Consider the following 17,392-nt stretch of genomic DNA (forward strand, 5'->3'; position numbering starts at 1 on the left):
CTGTTATTCCCTAGAGTAGCTTCAGGCTGAGAGTGATACAGAAAGAAACCACCACACAGCGTTGTATCTTTGAACTCTTGAAAGGCAAGATGGGGCTAGAAAGCGATGGATGGTGAAGATGAAGGCCCTTCATGAACTCTATATTGGAAATATGAGTCGCTGACCTTATTTTCTGTGAAATGGGCCAGCAGCCACGTGGCTTTGCAGGTGTTGGTGGTATTTTGTTGAAAATGAGCTCAGTTCTCAAGGGAATTGTTTTACACTAAATACTAATGAAAAGCACATACAGTATTTATCAGTGGGCGAGTTAAGCAATGTGTTCCTCTTATTCCTCAATAACACAGCTGAATACTTCAGGCTGTCCTTGATGCTTCAGATTTCTATTGGTGTTTGTTCATTCTCTTTGCATTTCTCTCTGTCTTTATCTCTTTTCTGTCTCTGAATGTGAGCAAAGCAGAAAATGAATCCTGATCAAAGCCTAATGATGGGGCTGAGGAATGGGTCTGTCTGAGATAGATTGGGTCTCCTGAGGCGTACAGAATTAATCTGCTGTACCAGAATGAAAACCTGCTTTAAACCTAGAGCTACATATGGGGCGATAACGGCGCCAAAAGTGCTTGTGGACCCATTCTGCTATAGACAGTGTTTGGTGTACTTTCACGATAAGCTCTGAATTGTGAAGAAGCTGATGTTTGAAGGTAGATGTGTGGGTAGGTTGATGGTAGATAGTGTTGAGTGCACAAAACTGATGGAAGCTGAGCATCTTAACACCTGCTCATGGTGGGTGTAATATAATAAGTGCTTATCTGTTAACAATGGAAAGCTCTGCTGAATTTACCAGTGTTCTGTTGGCATGGCAGTGCTATCTAACATCCATTATACAACAACACCATCTTGCTGTATCCATTTACATTTACATTTAATCATTTAGCAGACGCTTTTATCCAATCCGACTTACAAATGATAGCAATAGAAGCAACAGTACAGTAATGAGATCAAAAAGTATGGATTAAAAAAACAACAACATTTATTTAGACAAACATTTTCAGACAATCCCTGTATCCATGCATCATTGGTTAGATTCATTAATCATTATAGATTAAATGTCAACATTTTTTGGTGGTTTTTCTTTAAGGTTTTCTTGATGTTAACTCTCTTACAGGGAGCTTATATAACAACATTACATTTCAAAGAATATTTCACCTAGAGCTTGTTGGAATGATGTAGGTGGGTTCACATAATGCCTGTAAATAATGTAATTGCTGATGAAAAATAGTAGCATACGCAATGGATTGAACTAAACATGTTAATTCAGCCACACTTTGATTTGCCCTGGACTGACTTTGTCTCAGTTGGGGTCTCAGTGATTCAAACTAATTTTGACATGCTTCTATTTGACATTATGAGCCTTCCATGAAATCGCCTAGACTCTACCGCAGCTTTGAGAAAGCCTTTCAAAAATAGAGCGAGACTGCAGGGCCAAAAAAAGGCAAAAGAATAATGTGAGTGGGAGCGAATGGTTGCGGGCTGAGATTTGTAGGTGAATCCATTATAATGGAGCGTTACCATAGACTATAGATGTCTGTACTCTAATGCAATGGAGAGTTTTATTGGTGTTTACTGTCATTAGTGAGGTCCTTTGCTCTCATGTCTCGCAAGGAGCCATTAGTGCCCACATTTTTCCAACTCGCGCACGTCCCTGTTTTGCAGACTAGCCATTTAACCCCCGCATTAGAAATGCTCACATCAGCACTCACTTTACTGTAATTGCAGCTTTTATCCTCTGGTACGGCATTTTTAGTGTCCGTCGCATTTATTTCTTAAGCTAATTAAGTACTTTGATGCAAAATAGTGGGGAAGAAATTAGAGCTGCACGATTATCACAAAAATCATAATTGCCGATTATTCCCTTGAAATTGTAATTGCGATTATTAATTACGATTATCACAATTTACATTGAATAGATATAGGCGTATTATATATGTTTACACAAAAATTGTTAACACACACACACACACACACACACACACACACACACACACACGTACTGTCCCCCTTTACTTAACATACACATCAATTGTAAGAATGACTAATAGTAAAGACCACTAATAGATAAACATTAGGACTATGCTAATGCAATTAAATAGCAGTCCCAAACTAGTTTTTGTTAATACAATGTTGATATGAGCCACCACAGTCCTTTAAAAATATAAAAAATAACACAAAGTGAAAATAGTGGCATTTTGGGCTTATGGAAACGACAGTTACCATAGTAAATACACAATACTAACAAGAACTGTTAATGAAACAGCTCCTGGTGAATAGAATGAAAATCACACCTGCATGCAAATCCTTCTCAACTAACACGTGATTTATTGGTATTTTACTTTTATTCCGTGACTTACTAATTTACATTGTAACGACGTTACTCGAAGTTTCTTTTGCACTTTATACAGTGAAGCGATACACAGCGCGCGCCGCCGCATTTGCGCTTGCAATTGAAGAGTGTGCGCTACGAGCACAGTATAACGGCTGACAGGACAGTGAAGTCCGTTTTTCTGAGGTGAAAGTCTTTTTATTTCAGCGTACACTTACGTACTGCCTGGTATGTCATATTGTGCTGGGTTTTCTGAAGTAGTCGTGATTCGCCTCTCATAACTTAATTATGCTCTAAACACACACACGCAGAGTGGATTTCCTTTTGTAATCGCGGCTTTGAACGATTACGTAATCGTGGCATCTGTAATCGTAATCGCGATTAGAAATTCGATTAATTGTGCAGCCCTAGAAAAAATTATCTATCTATATATATATATATATATATATATATATATATATATATATATATATTGCAAGTAATGCATTCAAATGATTGTTAAGCCATTAAAGTTTAGCAGATACCAGGAGACAGCGAGACTAGGTGGGGAAGAATGACAAAACGTCTCGCTGTCACCTGGCGAACGTTTCCAGTCCGTAACAATGAACGAACCAGTCTGAGATGACCTGCGTTGCCCCGGCATATCACTGTCTGTCACCGTATCCATCTGACCTCTTTTCCTTGCAATCCCCTTCTGCTCTTTCTTTAGTTTGGTGTGCTTCATTGATTCACAAGACCTGTAAATCTTCTGTCTCCACCTTGTGTGTGTGTGTGTGTGTGTGTGTGTGTGTGGCGTTATGTTACCTTTTAGCTTATAGTATATGATGCGTCTCCTGTGCATTCTCCCACACTCCACCCCATAATTGCTATTAATTAATACATACTAAACAAAACAATAATATTGTTGTAACACTATTTCTATTAATATAATTTTATTGCGAAAAACTCTGTGAATTAATTCCAATTGTTTGATTGTAAATCAGGTTTGTTGTTAGTGTACTCTGGGTGGAGTACATATAAAAGTGACGTGACCTGAAGGCCAAGTATGAAGGCCCCACTCATTTCGAAAGACATCCTGGGATTTTTTGTGACCACAGAGAGTCAGCACCTCAGTTTAACGTCTCATCCGAAGGATGATGCTCTTTGACAGTATAGTGTCCCCTTCACTATACTGCGGCGTTAGGACCCACACATACCACAGGGTGAGCACCCCCTACTGGCCTCAGTAACACCTCCTCCAGCTGCAACCTAGTTTTCCCAGGAGGTCTCCTATCCAGGTACTGATCAGGCTCAACCCTGCTTAGCTTCAGTGGGCAACCAGTCTTGGGCTACATAGTGATATGGCTGCTGGCACACATGTGCACACACATTAGCAGCAGTAAGTAGTGAACACACACACACACACACTGCAAACCGTGGACACACACACCCCAAGCAGTGGGCAGCCATTTTTAATGCAGCACCTGGGGAGTGATTGGGGGTTAGGTGCTCAAGGGCAACTCAGTCGTGAGTATTGAGGGTGGAAGAGAGCGCTGTTCCTTCACTCCCCCACCTACTTCCCTGTTGATCTTATAGTGTTGAAAATAAGTATTCATTTCTTTAAAAAAAAAAAAAAGACGACATCTTATTGACCCTAAACTTTAAAATTGTGAACGGGCAGTATAATACGCAATGTATACTATGTATAATTACATTAACTATTTATATAATCTGAAAATAACAAATTATATAATATTAATCAAATTATATAAAATACATTTTATATAAATGAAATCTAAATGTTCCACCTCCTAGTAACGATAAACTCTTAATTAAAGTAACTAATTATAATTATATATTTAATTGTGCATCTGCAGGGAGGAAGAGGAGAGTCTTCGTGACAAGATCCGAGCAGATCATGAGCGGGCACTGCAGGAAGCAAAGGAAAAGCTCCGCAAATCCAAAGAGGAGCTGAAGGCTGAGATCCAAACAGAGAAGACCAAGGTAGCTGAGGACTTGAAAAAGAAAGACGGTCCCAAACCACTGCCTCCAGTACCCATGCCCAAACTGGTAGGGGTCAATGATGGTGATCCAGGGGATCCTGACACTAAGGAAAAGAGGGACAAAATCAGAGAGGTAAGAGGAGAAATAATCTTGATTACAGTATAGACCAAATCAATTGCGATTAGGATTTTTATCATAGTCGAGCAGCCCAACTCAGAATTTTTGCAACTCCTAGTTAGATTCTTTCTTGGTCGTGCTTTGGTGAGAGATGAACAGACATCTTCTCCCTCTCAGTTAATTACTTCACATTGCTTTATAAATTGAACGGTTTTTGCCTATTTAATCTGTTGCAATTTAAATCTAACTGAGGTCTCCACAGGTATAATTATCAGCTTTTGAAAATGGCTTGCAGTTTTGGATGAGAAAGTAATAGCCACTGGCTGATTTGTGCTTGACTGGAACAGACAGATTTCTACTGGTGTAATACAGATTTTGATTTTTGCTCTTCCAGATGTACCACACAATGTGTATTACTGTGTGAGATCTGTTCCTAAATGTAGCAGATTGGAAAATGGTATTATTGTTGTTTACAAGCAAGCAACTTTTCGAGCTGTGGACACAAATGCTATTCAAATCTAGTTGACTTTTAATATTGATCATGTTTAATGTGTTTTAGTTGGCGGTGACACTTTAGGATCTCTTACATAAAGCTGAACAGCCTGTGGGTTGCAGATGATGAGTCAGCAATGCTTGCAGTAAATGCCATCATTTTCACTTTCAAATTGCTACTTGTCTCTAATGAGCTCCTAGACCTGGAAATAAATGTTTTTCTTTTGTTTCAGTACTTTGGAGACTGATTGTTTTGTCCCCACATAAGTGTGTGTTGATGGTAGTGATGGTTATGGTGTAAGAGTAATTGGTGTCCTTGAGTGTAAAGGTGAGATGACTGTTGCCTTAGAGCTTTTCACCAGGCATTTAACCATGGGCTAACGTCTTTTGTAAATCCCAGGTTAAAGTCACTTTTAACACTTGTAGTTTTGAAAGGAACTAGGGCTGGGTATTGTTAGGAATTTCACAATTCAATTCGATTTCGATTCGATATTGATTTATTAGCTTCGATATCGATTCAATAATTAGTAAATACACAAGTAATTAAGTACCTGAGTATATTTTTAAATAATATGTGCAGTATTACCAATGTTTAAGAACAAATTGACCCCAGCATGTTTCCAGTCATGGTTTATTTAGCAGAACAAACTGTACAATATTGCACATGTGTTGAATACAAACCACAACTGTAACAAACAGGTGCTTTATTAACACACCTCTAAAGAAGTGCTTGTAACTGTAATAGAAAGTATATGTCTTTCTTCCTATACATTCAAGTTATAAAAGAAATGTAAACAGAAAAACAAAATGTGCATAATCAAAAAAATGCGCTTCGTGAGGCACATGCGCGCACATTTGCACACGCAACGACTCTAGCTCTCTTCCTCTGTCGTGCGCGCGCTACGCGGTTTGGAGCTCGCGAGTTCTAGATTTCGGGAGATTTGAATTAATTTGCGTACATCAGGGAGCCGCTATAAATATGCGGGAGACTCCCGGAGACTTATTGTTGTTCTTATTATCATTTAGGGGGGCTTAGGAACATTTTGGGGTAGCTTCAGCCCACAAAAAATAGGCCTAACGACGTCCCTGGTTGGTGGTGCAGGCTTGAACGGAGTGCAGCTACTGTCCGTTATCTTGCTATTTTGGTAAAGTGCGTCTTGTACAACCATAGACATCATGTCTATGTGTACAACGCTGAACGCTCTCACTAGAGTGTTGCCCACAGCGCCGCCACTGGCCGGTGGGCTGAATCGATTCATAGGATTTGATGAATCGATATTGAATTGAGAAACAAATAATTGCAATGCATTGATGAATCGATATTTTTATTGGAAATGTAACAGTAAGCACTGGGCTTGAATTGATATGCAGATACAATCATTTTTTTTAACAGTAATGTGCAAAAAAACAATTTTTATAGGGAAAAGTTAAATATTCTACTCTTATTAAATCTACCATTTTTTATTCTGTAGTATCATACTGAACTGACCAACAGCTTCAGTGATAATAAAAGGAGTGCTCTTTACTTATTTTTTGTACAAAGTTTTTGTTTTTCATGAGACTTTTACCCCTTTTCCACCAACAAGAACCGGGTGCTGGTTCAGAGCCAGAGCCAAAGCTGGTTCAGAGTGGGTTCGACTGACGAGCTTAATAAGAACCGATTTGCCTTTCCACTGGCTAGAGAGCCACAACAGAGCCAGATCTTACGTCACTGTATACGTCTCATGTTGCCCAGCAACGCTAGTGCGGTAGCGCCAAACAGTACGCCAGGTTTGTTCGAGAGGCATCGGCTTCTCGCAGATCGATCTCCGCATGACATCAAAGCACTGCGATAGCGATCTAAAAGCACAAGGAGTCGTATGTTCTCCAAACACTCCCGCAGCTCCGATCGGTCCGCGCCGCTCCGATGCATCTCGAACAAGCCATCAACAATAACGGACGTTGCAATACTATGGATGCTCATGGGTTTACAAAAAAATCGGAGTCCAACGCGTTTGTGCAGCTCGCCGTAACTTACATAGACGGATATTTATAATCGAGCTGCTATTAGCTCGACTAGCTGCTATTTAAAAATGGCGGTCACAAGTTTCTATTCGTCTTGTTGGTCACGGTAACCCCGCCCCCAGCCCCTGACGCAAGTGGTTCTTACTTGGCTCTGTTCTAGACCAGCAATGATTTGGTGCTACTTAAGAACCACTTTTCCTGGTTCGGAGCTGGTGCTTTGCGTGTGGAAAACCAAAGAACCGAATTGAAACTAGGCTCTGGCTCCGAACCAGCACCAGCTCTGCCTTGGTGGAAAAGGGGTATTTGTGACTTCCTTATATTAGTGTGTTCCATGTATTAGGGAGTTGAAATGCCTAAGTCAATAAGTGCTCCTCTGCCGCCATCTACTGGTTATAAGTGTTAAATTCCTAAATTCTTTTTAAATAAAAGTGCTTGTTTGCCACAAAGTGTTAGTTTTCCTATGTCTTTAAATTTTTAGTTTTATAAATCATCATTAAAAATAACATTACAATTGGATGATATTTAGATCTTTGAAGTGCCGGAAAAGTGTGAAGCTCTAGAAAGCCCTTGAAAATTGCTTGAATTTCACTCTCAAAAGGTCGTAAGAACCCTGAGATGAATAATGTAAAAATGTCTGCCACAATACCATTACAGTTAGCATTGCTACTAGGGACAGGTAATGAAACCTGGTATTAAAGGAACACGCCGACTTTTTTGGACTCCAGCTTATTCACCGTATCCCCCAGAGTTAGATAAGTCCATACCCCTATACAAATCACAACATGTAAATAGGAAAATATGTGTGTTATTTTTTCTCATTTATTGGGATTAGTATGCTAGCTCTAGCCATTTACATCCAGTCTTTGTGCTAAGCTAGGCTAGCGGTGGGTGCGTCAAACAGAGTTACAGCACGCACGGAGATGAAAAAGGTATGTATGGACTTATCTAACTCTGGGGGATACGGTAAATATCTGCGTGTTCTTTTAAATGAGCCCCGGTGCTAAATTCTGAAAGACTACAGTATCGATAAACTCCGACACTGTCGGTCCTGCTGTTGGTACTGGAGTCTGGATAAATTAAGAAAATGCATTTACTATTTATTATTGCTATATATAGATAGATGTTATCTTGCAAATTCTATCTTCCCAACCATTTCTAAATGCGGTAATATTAAACCATTATTTGTCTGTGATGCATTTTTGTTATTCTCAATCCGGAAGAGAGATATGTCTCATTCGGAGCTGCACAACACGAAATAAACATTGTGATGTTTTTTGTGGACATCACAATGCTTAGGTGGAGGCTAACCACTGCACTAACGCTAGCTAGCAAGTTTTATTTGAAAAAGTTAACTTTAGTGGACGTAACCAGATTGGCCGTCCCATACATGCTCACTCAATGGATGGATGATCTGACAGGATTAACTCTGGTTGTGACATCTACCTGATAGAGAAGCCGAGCGTGTATACTAAAGAGAAACTGATGCCTATAACTATTTGATGAATGATTGAGTGTATGATGTGCAAACCCTTCTTTCATTATAGTTGTACACAAGTTAAGAGGAGGCTACATAATTGGCACTGTCGCTGAAGACTCACCTGTGTCAACAGTTAGCCATGATGATGTACTGTATATATGTTTCTATTTCAGCAGGCAATAAGAACTATTGTACAACTACATGAGAGTGAACTGGGACAAAATACAAACAAACATTTAAACAAAGTTAAACATTCAATGTAATGGCTAAGGCATTATTTAAGATGAATGCATGTAATGACCAAATAGTTATTTTAAACTATATGCCTCCTGTAATATGATGTAAATTTAGAGTGACAATACAGTACAATTTTAAAGAAGAATATTTTCTAGAAATAAAAATTCCAGACACTGCAAATAAATTTTTTGAACTTTCTGTATTTTACTAATCTTTTTTTACCAGAGTCTTAAATTCTAGTCACAATCAATCACAACAATGTATATACAATCACAGATTATATTAAGTGTGCGCTGCAAACGCGAGCATTTTTGATAACCGTTTCTGTCCAGTCTGCTCGTTTTATCACGTTTAATCACAACGGTTGTCGTTTTTTTGGTCTGGCAGTGGCAGCAGGTATGCAATAAAATTTCAAATCGGAACCTGTTCTCTGTCAATTCTGGCACCCAACAACACAAAAGATGACATTTAAGCTAATTCGTGCTGGTTTGTATTCTTGTCCGCCTAACGTTGTGACATAATTGTGACGTCAGCACTAAAAGGGTACATAGATGTTTTATATTCACTTTGTTCAAAACATTGCTGACCGTTTCTTTTGCTATAGATATTTAACAATTCAGTTTATAAAGCAATGTTAATTCTGTTCTTAATTAGTTTTATTGTTTTAATAAAAAAATTCACAAAAAGAACCGATACGAATACCGATAAAGTATCAGATTGATAAACGGCATCATACTGTTAAAACTTTAACGATACCCGTCCATAGTTGCTACATTAAATCCATGGTGGATGTTGGTGATTTGTGGATTGAAAAGCCTTCTATAACTTGTTCATTCATTGCACAATGTTTCCTCTGGTTTCCACGTCAGTGCTGTTTGATCTGATATCTGTGGTTTAGATCTTGCTGTGATGTTATTCATTTTGCGACGATTTCAAACGCTTTTTCGCTGGATCTTCCAGCACTGTTTAGTAACGGTGTTGCATACTCGAGATCGGCCCGCGAGTATCAGTCCTGCGCTCCCTCTGCGCTATTATTCCTCCAAGCTGATAAACGGTCTGCGCAGCCCAAACAAGTAGCATGGTGGTTTCGTTTCACTTGCAATTTGTTTGCCTTTTGATTTTTCTTATATGCAACAGAAATGGCAGCTCCTATCAATTGGGAAACATAGTGGTGGCACCAGTGCGACCTCTAACAAAATTTAGTTGCACTGGCAGGAAAAAAGGTTGCAAAATGCGACCCTTTGGTCACAGTCTGGAGCCCTGCCCTTCCTCAATTCCTGATCAAAAGCGTAATGTGTTGTGATATCCGGAGCATTCGGTATTCTTTAGCTAGCTGTAGCAACCCTGTTCTTCTTGTACTTTCAGTATCAATACCATAATGGTGTTTGATGATGCACTGGCAACTATCAACATAAATCAGCATGAGGGCATTCATAACGGCGCATGTCCACTGGAGTGGAGCGAGCGTTTTCAGTTCAGTTGAGCTTGCATGGTTGAGCTTCCATAGGAATTAATTGGGAAAAAAAAGAAGGGAAAAACTCCAAGGCCCCCACCCCCCACCCCGATGATACGGGTATTACCGGTGTTGCCACACGTCGATTAACAAGTGGGAAAATTTCCTCACCGTCACATCCATAGTCAATGGATATATTAATACAAACATGACTACCTGTGATTTGTTACTAACCCAGGGTGATGTTTGATCTTTGTGAAACATGAAACAAGATGAGTTTAGAAAAGTCTATAATTAGCCATAATGAGAGGTCTGCAGAGTGATGTGGATGAGGAAATTCAGGGCTCTGCCATCTGCTCTATCTGTTTCAATGTGTTCTATATTGGGAATGTGGAGTCTTTACTGTATGTGATATGTTGTTTATATAGGAAGGAAGCATAAGCCATTCATCAAAAAATATCAATCAACAATCCCTTTTACTTTTTTCTTATACTTTACACTCTGCAGGATGAAATCCAGCATCATAACATCTCTTAGTGGACTGTTCACAGCGGGGCCATCTGCTGCTCACTTAGGGGCCTTAACCCTCTTTTTACTCTGGATCTGTATGTGTGTGTGTGTGTGTGTGTGTGTGTGTGGCCTGCCTTCAGTTAAATGCACTTTGTTACCTCAATAAGTATCACTCCAGCTTCCTAAACCAACTTTTCAATTGCATTAATTGTGCATTATTGGCCAGTTTCTCTACTCTTTCAAAGTTAGTGAAAGGACTGCCTGCTGAAAAATGGACTGTCCCTTTTCTGTCAGAGAAATAGGATGAAGACTGGACCAAGAGTGTGTGTGTGTGTGTGTGTGTGTGTGTGTGTGTGTGTGTGTGTGTGTGTGTGTGTGTGATTCTAGGACAGTGCTCAAACCTTACCATGGTCATACATATGAATAAATTTCCCTCTCATATTCAAAACAGTATATATATATATATATATATATATATATATATATATATATATATATATATATATATAACACGGCTCTGTGGAATACTTGATTCTGATTGGTCAATCTTGCCATCCAGCGGTATGTTATTCCTTGATAACAACCGGTAAAACCGGATAACACTGGCTCAACCGGGTAACTGAAATCAGAGCTATACGTTTGCTGACATTTTTTATTTCGTGGAAGTTTTACGTTTGGAGAGCAAATAAAATATTAAAACTCAAATCAATATTTTGTGTACAATTATTTAATTGCCATTCAGGCATGGTGGACTCGCTCTCTTGTTTCATACAAACATAGCTGCTGCATTTTGTTTTGTACACTGTAATGGATAAGACAAGACAACAAACAGGTAAGATTTTAAAACGGTTTCATCTTAAATCAGTATCTCTTAATCCCTATAATTATTTATGTGGTGAAATGGTGTGTAAATAGTGGTATGACTGTACCGTATCCCTTAAATGTCTGTATAGTTTTAACTTACCGCTTGCTAGCCTCTGCTTTCTTCGTGGAAGCTTAGTTTAAAGACCGTATTATGACATAATTAAATAACTGTACACAACTGTACATTGACCTCATTTATACTGTACAGAATGTTAACACGTTAGCTTTACCTCACACATACTACACACTAAATGGTTAGTGTAACCTGATTCATATGTGCACAAAACCAGTCTTAGCTATTGTCTTTCAACATGGTTTTACACAAACTAACTATAAATCTGCCCTCTGAGCTGTTTTAGTATGCGTTTGTGATTCACTGAACTGCTTTTGAATTAGCACAGTGCTAGCTTTGATTAGCCTGATGAAGGGAGTGGAGCTGACGGGAAAAGATGCTCCCACAATGCCTCACTCTCTCCATTGCTACAGTAGCACACCTCTCTTGCTTTGTCTGATTAAATGAAAGTGCCAAATTTATTTTTCTTGTGTGGATTAGATGCTATGTTTCCAAAGTTTAGAGGGAAAAGATATGAAGCATAAGAAGTTAGCTGTGTACATTGTTAATGGTGCCTGTAAGGGTTTGTTGTTTGCTTTTGCATGTGGTGTGTGTGTTAAAGGAGTTTGTATGATAGATCCTGATAATGTAGCTTGAATCCCAGATCTGTTTCACACTCGACACAAAAAGAAAAAGTGCAAAAACAGTCACCCACTTAGCTAGTCTTTCAGTCTTTCACACTTTTTTGTAGCGGAACAGCTGCGTCTCTATACAGGAAATCAATTGTTGAGTTATTATTATACTTTAATATGTTTGTAATTATAAAAAGTTATCAAGAGTGTGATATTAAGAATTATTACAAACTTAATCATCATGAAGTCAAATTACATCTAAATTTATATATATTAATTAGACCTTAGAAGGGCACCTAAACAACCACGTAAAGAATCTGGATTGTTATTTACTGAATAGAAAGTTATGTTTGTGTGCCTGAAGCTTTCATAAAAAGCCTTTATTGCAAAAGTGTGTGTTTTTATATATATATATATATATATATATATATATAGTAATCATAAGTTGAACTTTTGCTGACAACTCTCAGCTCTTTTTTGAGCTCTCACTCTCTTTGTTTTCGTTAGTTTTAAACATTTTTGTCTAATAATTTATTAGACATAACTGTTAAAATAAGAAAGTAAACGGTATATGAAGTTGTATTATAGTGTTTTCCTTTATATTATAAGCAACAGGTTATAATACAATCTCATATACTGCGACATTTAGCAAAAACGCATTTATAAGATAAATCACTGTTGGTTCGGATTTTTTTTTTTTTTTTTTTTTTTTTTTTACAGTTTCTGGTAACACTTTATTTTGAGGGTCCCTTTCTAGTAACTTTCTACTAACTATAAGTAACTTTGCAACTACATGCCAACTAACTCTCATTAGAGTATTAGTAGACTGTCTGCTAACTCTTTATTTTGATGGTCCTCCAACAAACATTCTACTGACTAAGTAACTTTCAAGTACGTCAACTTATTCTAACCCTACTGAATTGGGTTACCTATAGTCTACTAATACTCTACTAACACTTTAATGAGAGTTAGTAGACATGTAGGTGCACCGTAACTAAGGGGACTTTCACACTGGCAGTTTAGTTCAGAACGGGGCACGGTTCGCATGAAAAATCGCTAATGTGAACGCTGTCATGGGACCCAGGTGCGCACTGGGGTACCGAACTCGAGACTACCTGGAGGAGGTGGTCTGAGTTCGGTTGCTCCCGAACCGTGCTGCGATTCACGTGTATGTGAAAACAACACGGACTCGGATGCGCACTTGTTCAGGAAGTAAAGTATCCTGCGCATGCGTTTTAGTCGATTATGATGTATTTAGTTAAATAAAACACACGTAAGGGATGAAGATTTACAGTGGATACGAGCAAGAGTGAGTCTGCAGTGTATTCGCGCATAGTGCGTCCAATCAGGGCAACAAATTAATGGAAATCCACTGTCTCCTCAAAAGAGTCCATTTGCAAGCAGCGGAAAGACAGATTATGTGAAACACACACACAGTTAACCTGCGTTGTTTACACAGCTATGAATAATAGCACCAAATTAATAAAAAAACACAATATATTGACCCACGTCATGTTTTCTATCATGCGCCGTGCACGTTTGCAATGACGTAAGATGCACGCAAATGCACCAGAGTTCGATAGAATCAAGTTGAGTGTGAAACCAGACCAACGCTGCGGGGGGGGGGGGGGCCGGGAACAATCGCGCCCGGGCTCGGACCGCAGCAAACGAGCCCAGTGTAAAAGCCCCCTTATAGTCAATAGAATGTGTTAAAGGGACCATCAAATAAAGTGAAAATTACAAAATCAGGCAGTTGATATCTAAAGTATAAATCTGGTTATTTTACAGGTTTGTTTGTTGGTTTTTTCATATTCATTAATTTTCAATTTTATTTACTTTAGTAGTACTTTAGTACCTTCCTTCAAAGTTCAGCTCCAACCCTGATCAAACACAGCTGAACCAGGTAATTAAGATCTTCAGGAGCACTTGATAACAGACAGGTGTGTTTGATGGGGTTGGATCTGAACTCTGCAGGAGGGTAGATAGATCCAGAGGACTGGGCACCCATTGTTTAGTATATTATGTAAAATAAATACAATTTCATTGGAGCATGTGTTATTTACCTCATTTATTTACTGAAATGCTTCTCGCATATAAGCCTCTGCTTACACAGGCTGTGTGAATACCTCTTTATATAGGTGGAGAAAGAAATGTGTGCTGATTTTACTTGTGGTGTGAAACTTATTCTCCTTCACTCTGGGTCTTTCTGTCTCACTTGTTCTCTTTGTATGTATTTGAGTCTTCAAAGAGTGCCTGTTTTGTTCAATCTTCTGGATTTTAAATGGATTTATCATCCCAGAGCAGTGCTTTTTATAATCTTTTCATAAACTCTTCTCCACTCACTTGCAGAAGTCTCATTTTGACAATTCTCTAAATGTAATTACTTATAATACTCCCTCTACATTAACTCGGTGATAAGCTTACAGTCATATTGATTTGTCTAAGGGGCCCTCAACACAAGCTCCTCAGTTCCTTCCTCCACAGCACTATACTCCACAGCCATAACTGGGATTGTGGACTCTCTGTGTATGTGTGTGTGTGTGTGTGTGTACCAGTGTGTTTTTGCTTATTTCTTTTGCTTGTTCTGATGGTGGTCCGCAGGGCTTGAAGCAAACAGTGAGTCACTGATATAGCTGACATGCTTACTCTTGACGTTTAGTGTGATTAACTATTTTATCTTTGTATGACTACAGAATTTAAATTTTAAAGTACTCACTTTCTCAGAAACTAATGGAACATTTAATTAGAGTGGATTATGTATAGTTTAACTTTACTCCCCTTCATGTCATTTTAAATCTGTATGACTTTTTTATATAGACATTTAAAAAAAAAAAAAAAAAAAATATTTTTTCCCCCACTCCATACAATGGAAGTCAATGGGCATCAACTAATGTTTGCTTACCAACATTCTTAAATATTTTTTGGATCAACATGAGGACAGATGATGACAGAATTTCAAACTATCCTAGATAAAGTATGTTTATTTTATGAGTTCTTTGGCTTTGCTGGTCAAGGGGAAAAGGATCTAGAGTTTATGTGAACTGAACTTGAACTCATTACCCACATGAACTCCACCTTGTAATATGTCAGAGCTCGTCTACTAGCCGCCAGGCCAATTATCTGACGCATGTTGTTTGTGGCATGTTGCTGTGAGAATCTGGAGCTCTGTGCTGCTCTGTTTGTGTTAGTATTGTTGGCAGTGTGAGCATTTACACTGCAGGGTACTGACACCCGAAGAGCATCAGAGGGCAGGTTCATGGCTGTGCATATGCCCTGAAGATGAGATGAGGAGAAGGTGAGACTGTTTGCCGCAGTCAAGGTCACAGAGGGAATTAATTGGGCCTGTATTTGAAAACGTTTAGTAAGTGAAAACATCAATCACAGTACAACAGGATACAACTCGACACCGTACAGTACTTGTTATATTTTATTGTATCATATTGTTGTCATCAAAGGATTTTGAGTGATTGGAAGACATGGTTACACAAAGGATGCATCTTTCAAGGTAAACTGAATTAAGAATGCGAAAGGAAGGCTTTTATTCAGCAAAGATGCATACATTAAACTTATCAAGAGTGGCAGTAAAGAGACTTGCATTGTTACAGAAATTTCCGTTTCAAATGAATGCTGTTCTTTGGAACTTTCTGTTCACAAAAAGTTCTACAAAAAGCACAAAAATGATTGTATTTTATTAAGCAGCACAACGGTTTTCAACACTGATAATGAAAAGACCAAAGCACCAAATCAGCATATTAGAATGATTTCTGAAGGATCATGTGACACTGAAAACTATGGCTACTGAAAATTGATCACATTTCAATTATATTCAAATAGAAAACAGTTATTCTAATTATATTTCTTAATATTACTGTTTTCACTGTTTTTAGCATCAAGGGGTAATGCGAACCCCTAATGGTTCTGAAACTTTATTGACTCAATAGATAGGGTCTGGTATAAAGGATGCTTTGCAACGGCTTGTATTCGTAATTGTCGGAAGGAAGCAGTTAGAACTTGAGCCCAGGGATAGTTTTAGACCATTTTTAGGGGGGCTTTAGTCTGTCGTCGCAATCCTCCAAAGCTAAAATCACCCATCTGAAAGATCTGGCCAGTATTGCTTTAAGAAAGTTTATAATTTTATAACGTGTTTTAAACTTGTCAGTTTAAACATTCAAGTGATTTTAAGCCATTCAAACGTAAGAAGCCGTGAAAGTAACTTATTTTTGTGCATGCATACAGAAAGCCATCTGTCAGTACACAAAATTGTCAAAATTACCGTATTGACGAGTATCCATGTAAACCCTGTCTGTTATGTACTAAGTGAATGAAAAAAAAAAATAAAGCAAATATTGGATATGTGTCAATATAACAGATGTTATCTTGACAATTTTCAGTTAGTCAAACAGTAGCCTAAACTTGTACCGATTTGAACTGTACTGCAGAAAGACTGGTATCATTATATAATTTATAAAGTTTTTGTATTGACTTGGTACCAATTTATGTACTGGTTGGGTACTTTTGACTTACTATAGTATATTAATACAGTGGTGCAAATTTACAAAGAAGCACCACTTAGGCAATGGTCTTTTGCTACACATCCTCACTAAGGGCTGAAGATCAAATCCTTCATCCTACAACCCCCCTGAAGATCAAATCCTAGAACTGCCCCTTGGCAGAGATCATGGGAGCGGATCTTCTAAACTCCTGGGCCTTTCTGCTGGTGTTCTGCTCTTAGATGAGCTCAGTAATCATCTGTTTAACACAATATCAGAGGCCACATTAAATGAGAAATCACCTGACTTCAGAACATCAATTTAATTTATTCCCATAAAACCTGAGGCTTAGATCCAGCTCTTCTTAAACTATACAAAATCATATACAGTGGAGAGAGTGGAGACCTTGAACATCAACTGAAGAGCCAATATATCTGAATTAGTTGAATGATGGGTTATATTTGACATGTCAGAAGGTAGTGCACATTCTAAAAAAAAAGTGTTTTTTTATATACGGGTCCTTCTAAAAAAATTAGCATATTGTGATTAAAGTTCATTATTTTCCATAATGTAATGATAAAAATTTAACTTAAAATATTTCAGGTCTTTTATTGTTTTAATACTGATGATTTTGGCATACAGCTCATGAAAACCCAAAATTCCTATCTCAAAAAATTAGCATATCATGAAAAGGTTCTCTAAAC

General features: G+C 38.2%; 1 protein-coding gene across 1 annotated transcript in view; it reads left to right on the plus strand.

Moving 5' to 3' along the window:
• man1a2 (mannosidase, alpha, class 1A, member 2) overlaps positions 1 to 17,392 on the plus strand; it is a 90,115-nt gene that overhangs the window by 16,476 nt on the left and 56,247 nt on the right. The window contains exon 3 of the mRNA XM_077216576.1: positions 4,234 to 4,492. Coding sequence (XP_077072691.1) covers positions 4,234 to 4,492 — 259 coding nt within the window. The remainder of the gene's footprint in view (positions 1 to 4,233; positions 4,493 to 17,392) is intronic.

Source organism: Siphateles boraxobius, unplaced genomic scaffold (assembly GCF_051911475.1).
Source record: "Siphateles boraxobius isolate OS27281-9 unplaced genomic scaffold, OSU_SipBor_1 7, whole genome shotgun sequence".
NCBI classification, from domain to species: domain Eukaryota; kingdom Metazoa; phylum Chordata; class Actinopteri; order Cypriniformes; family Leuciscidae; genus Siphateles; species Siphateles boraxobius.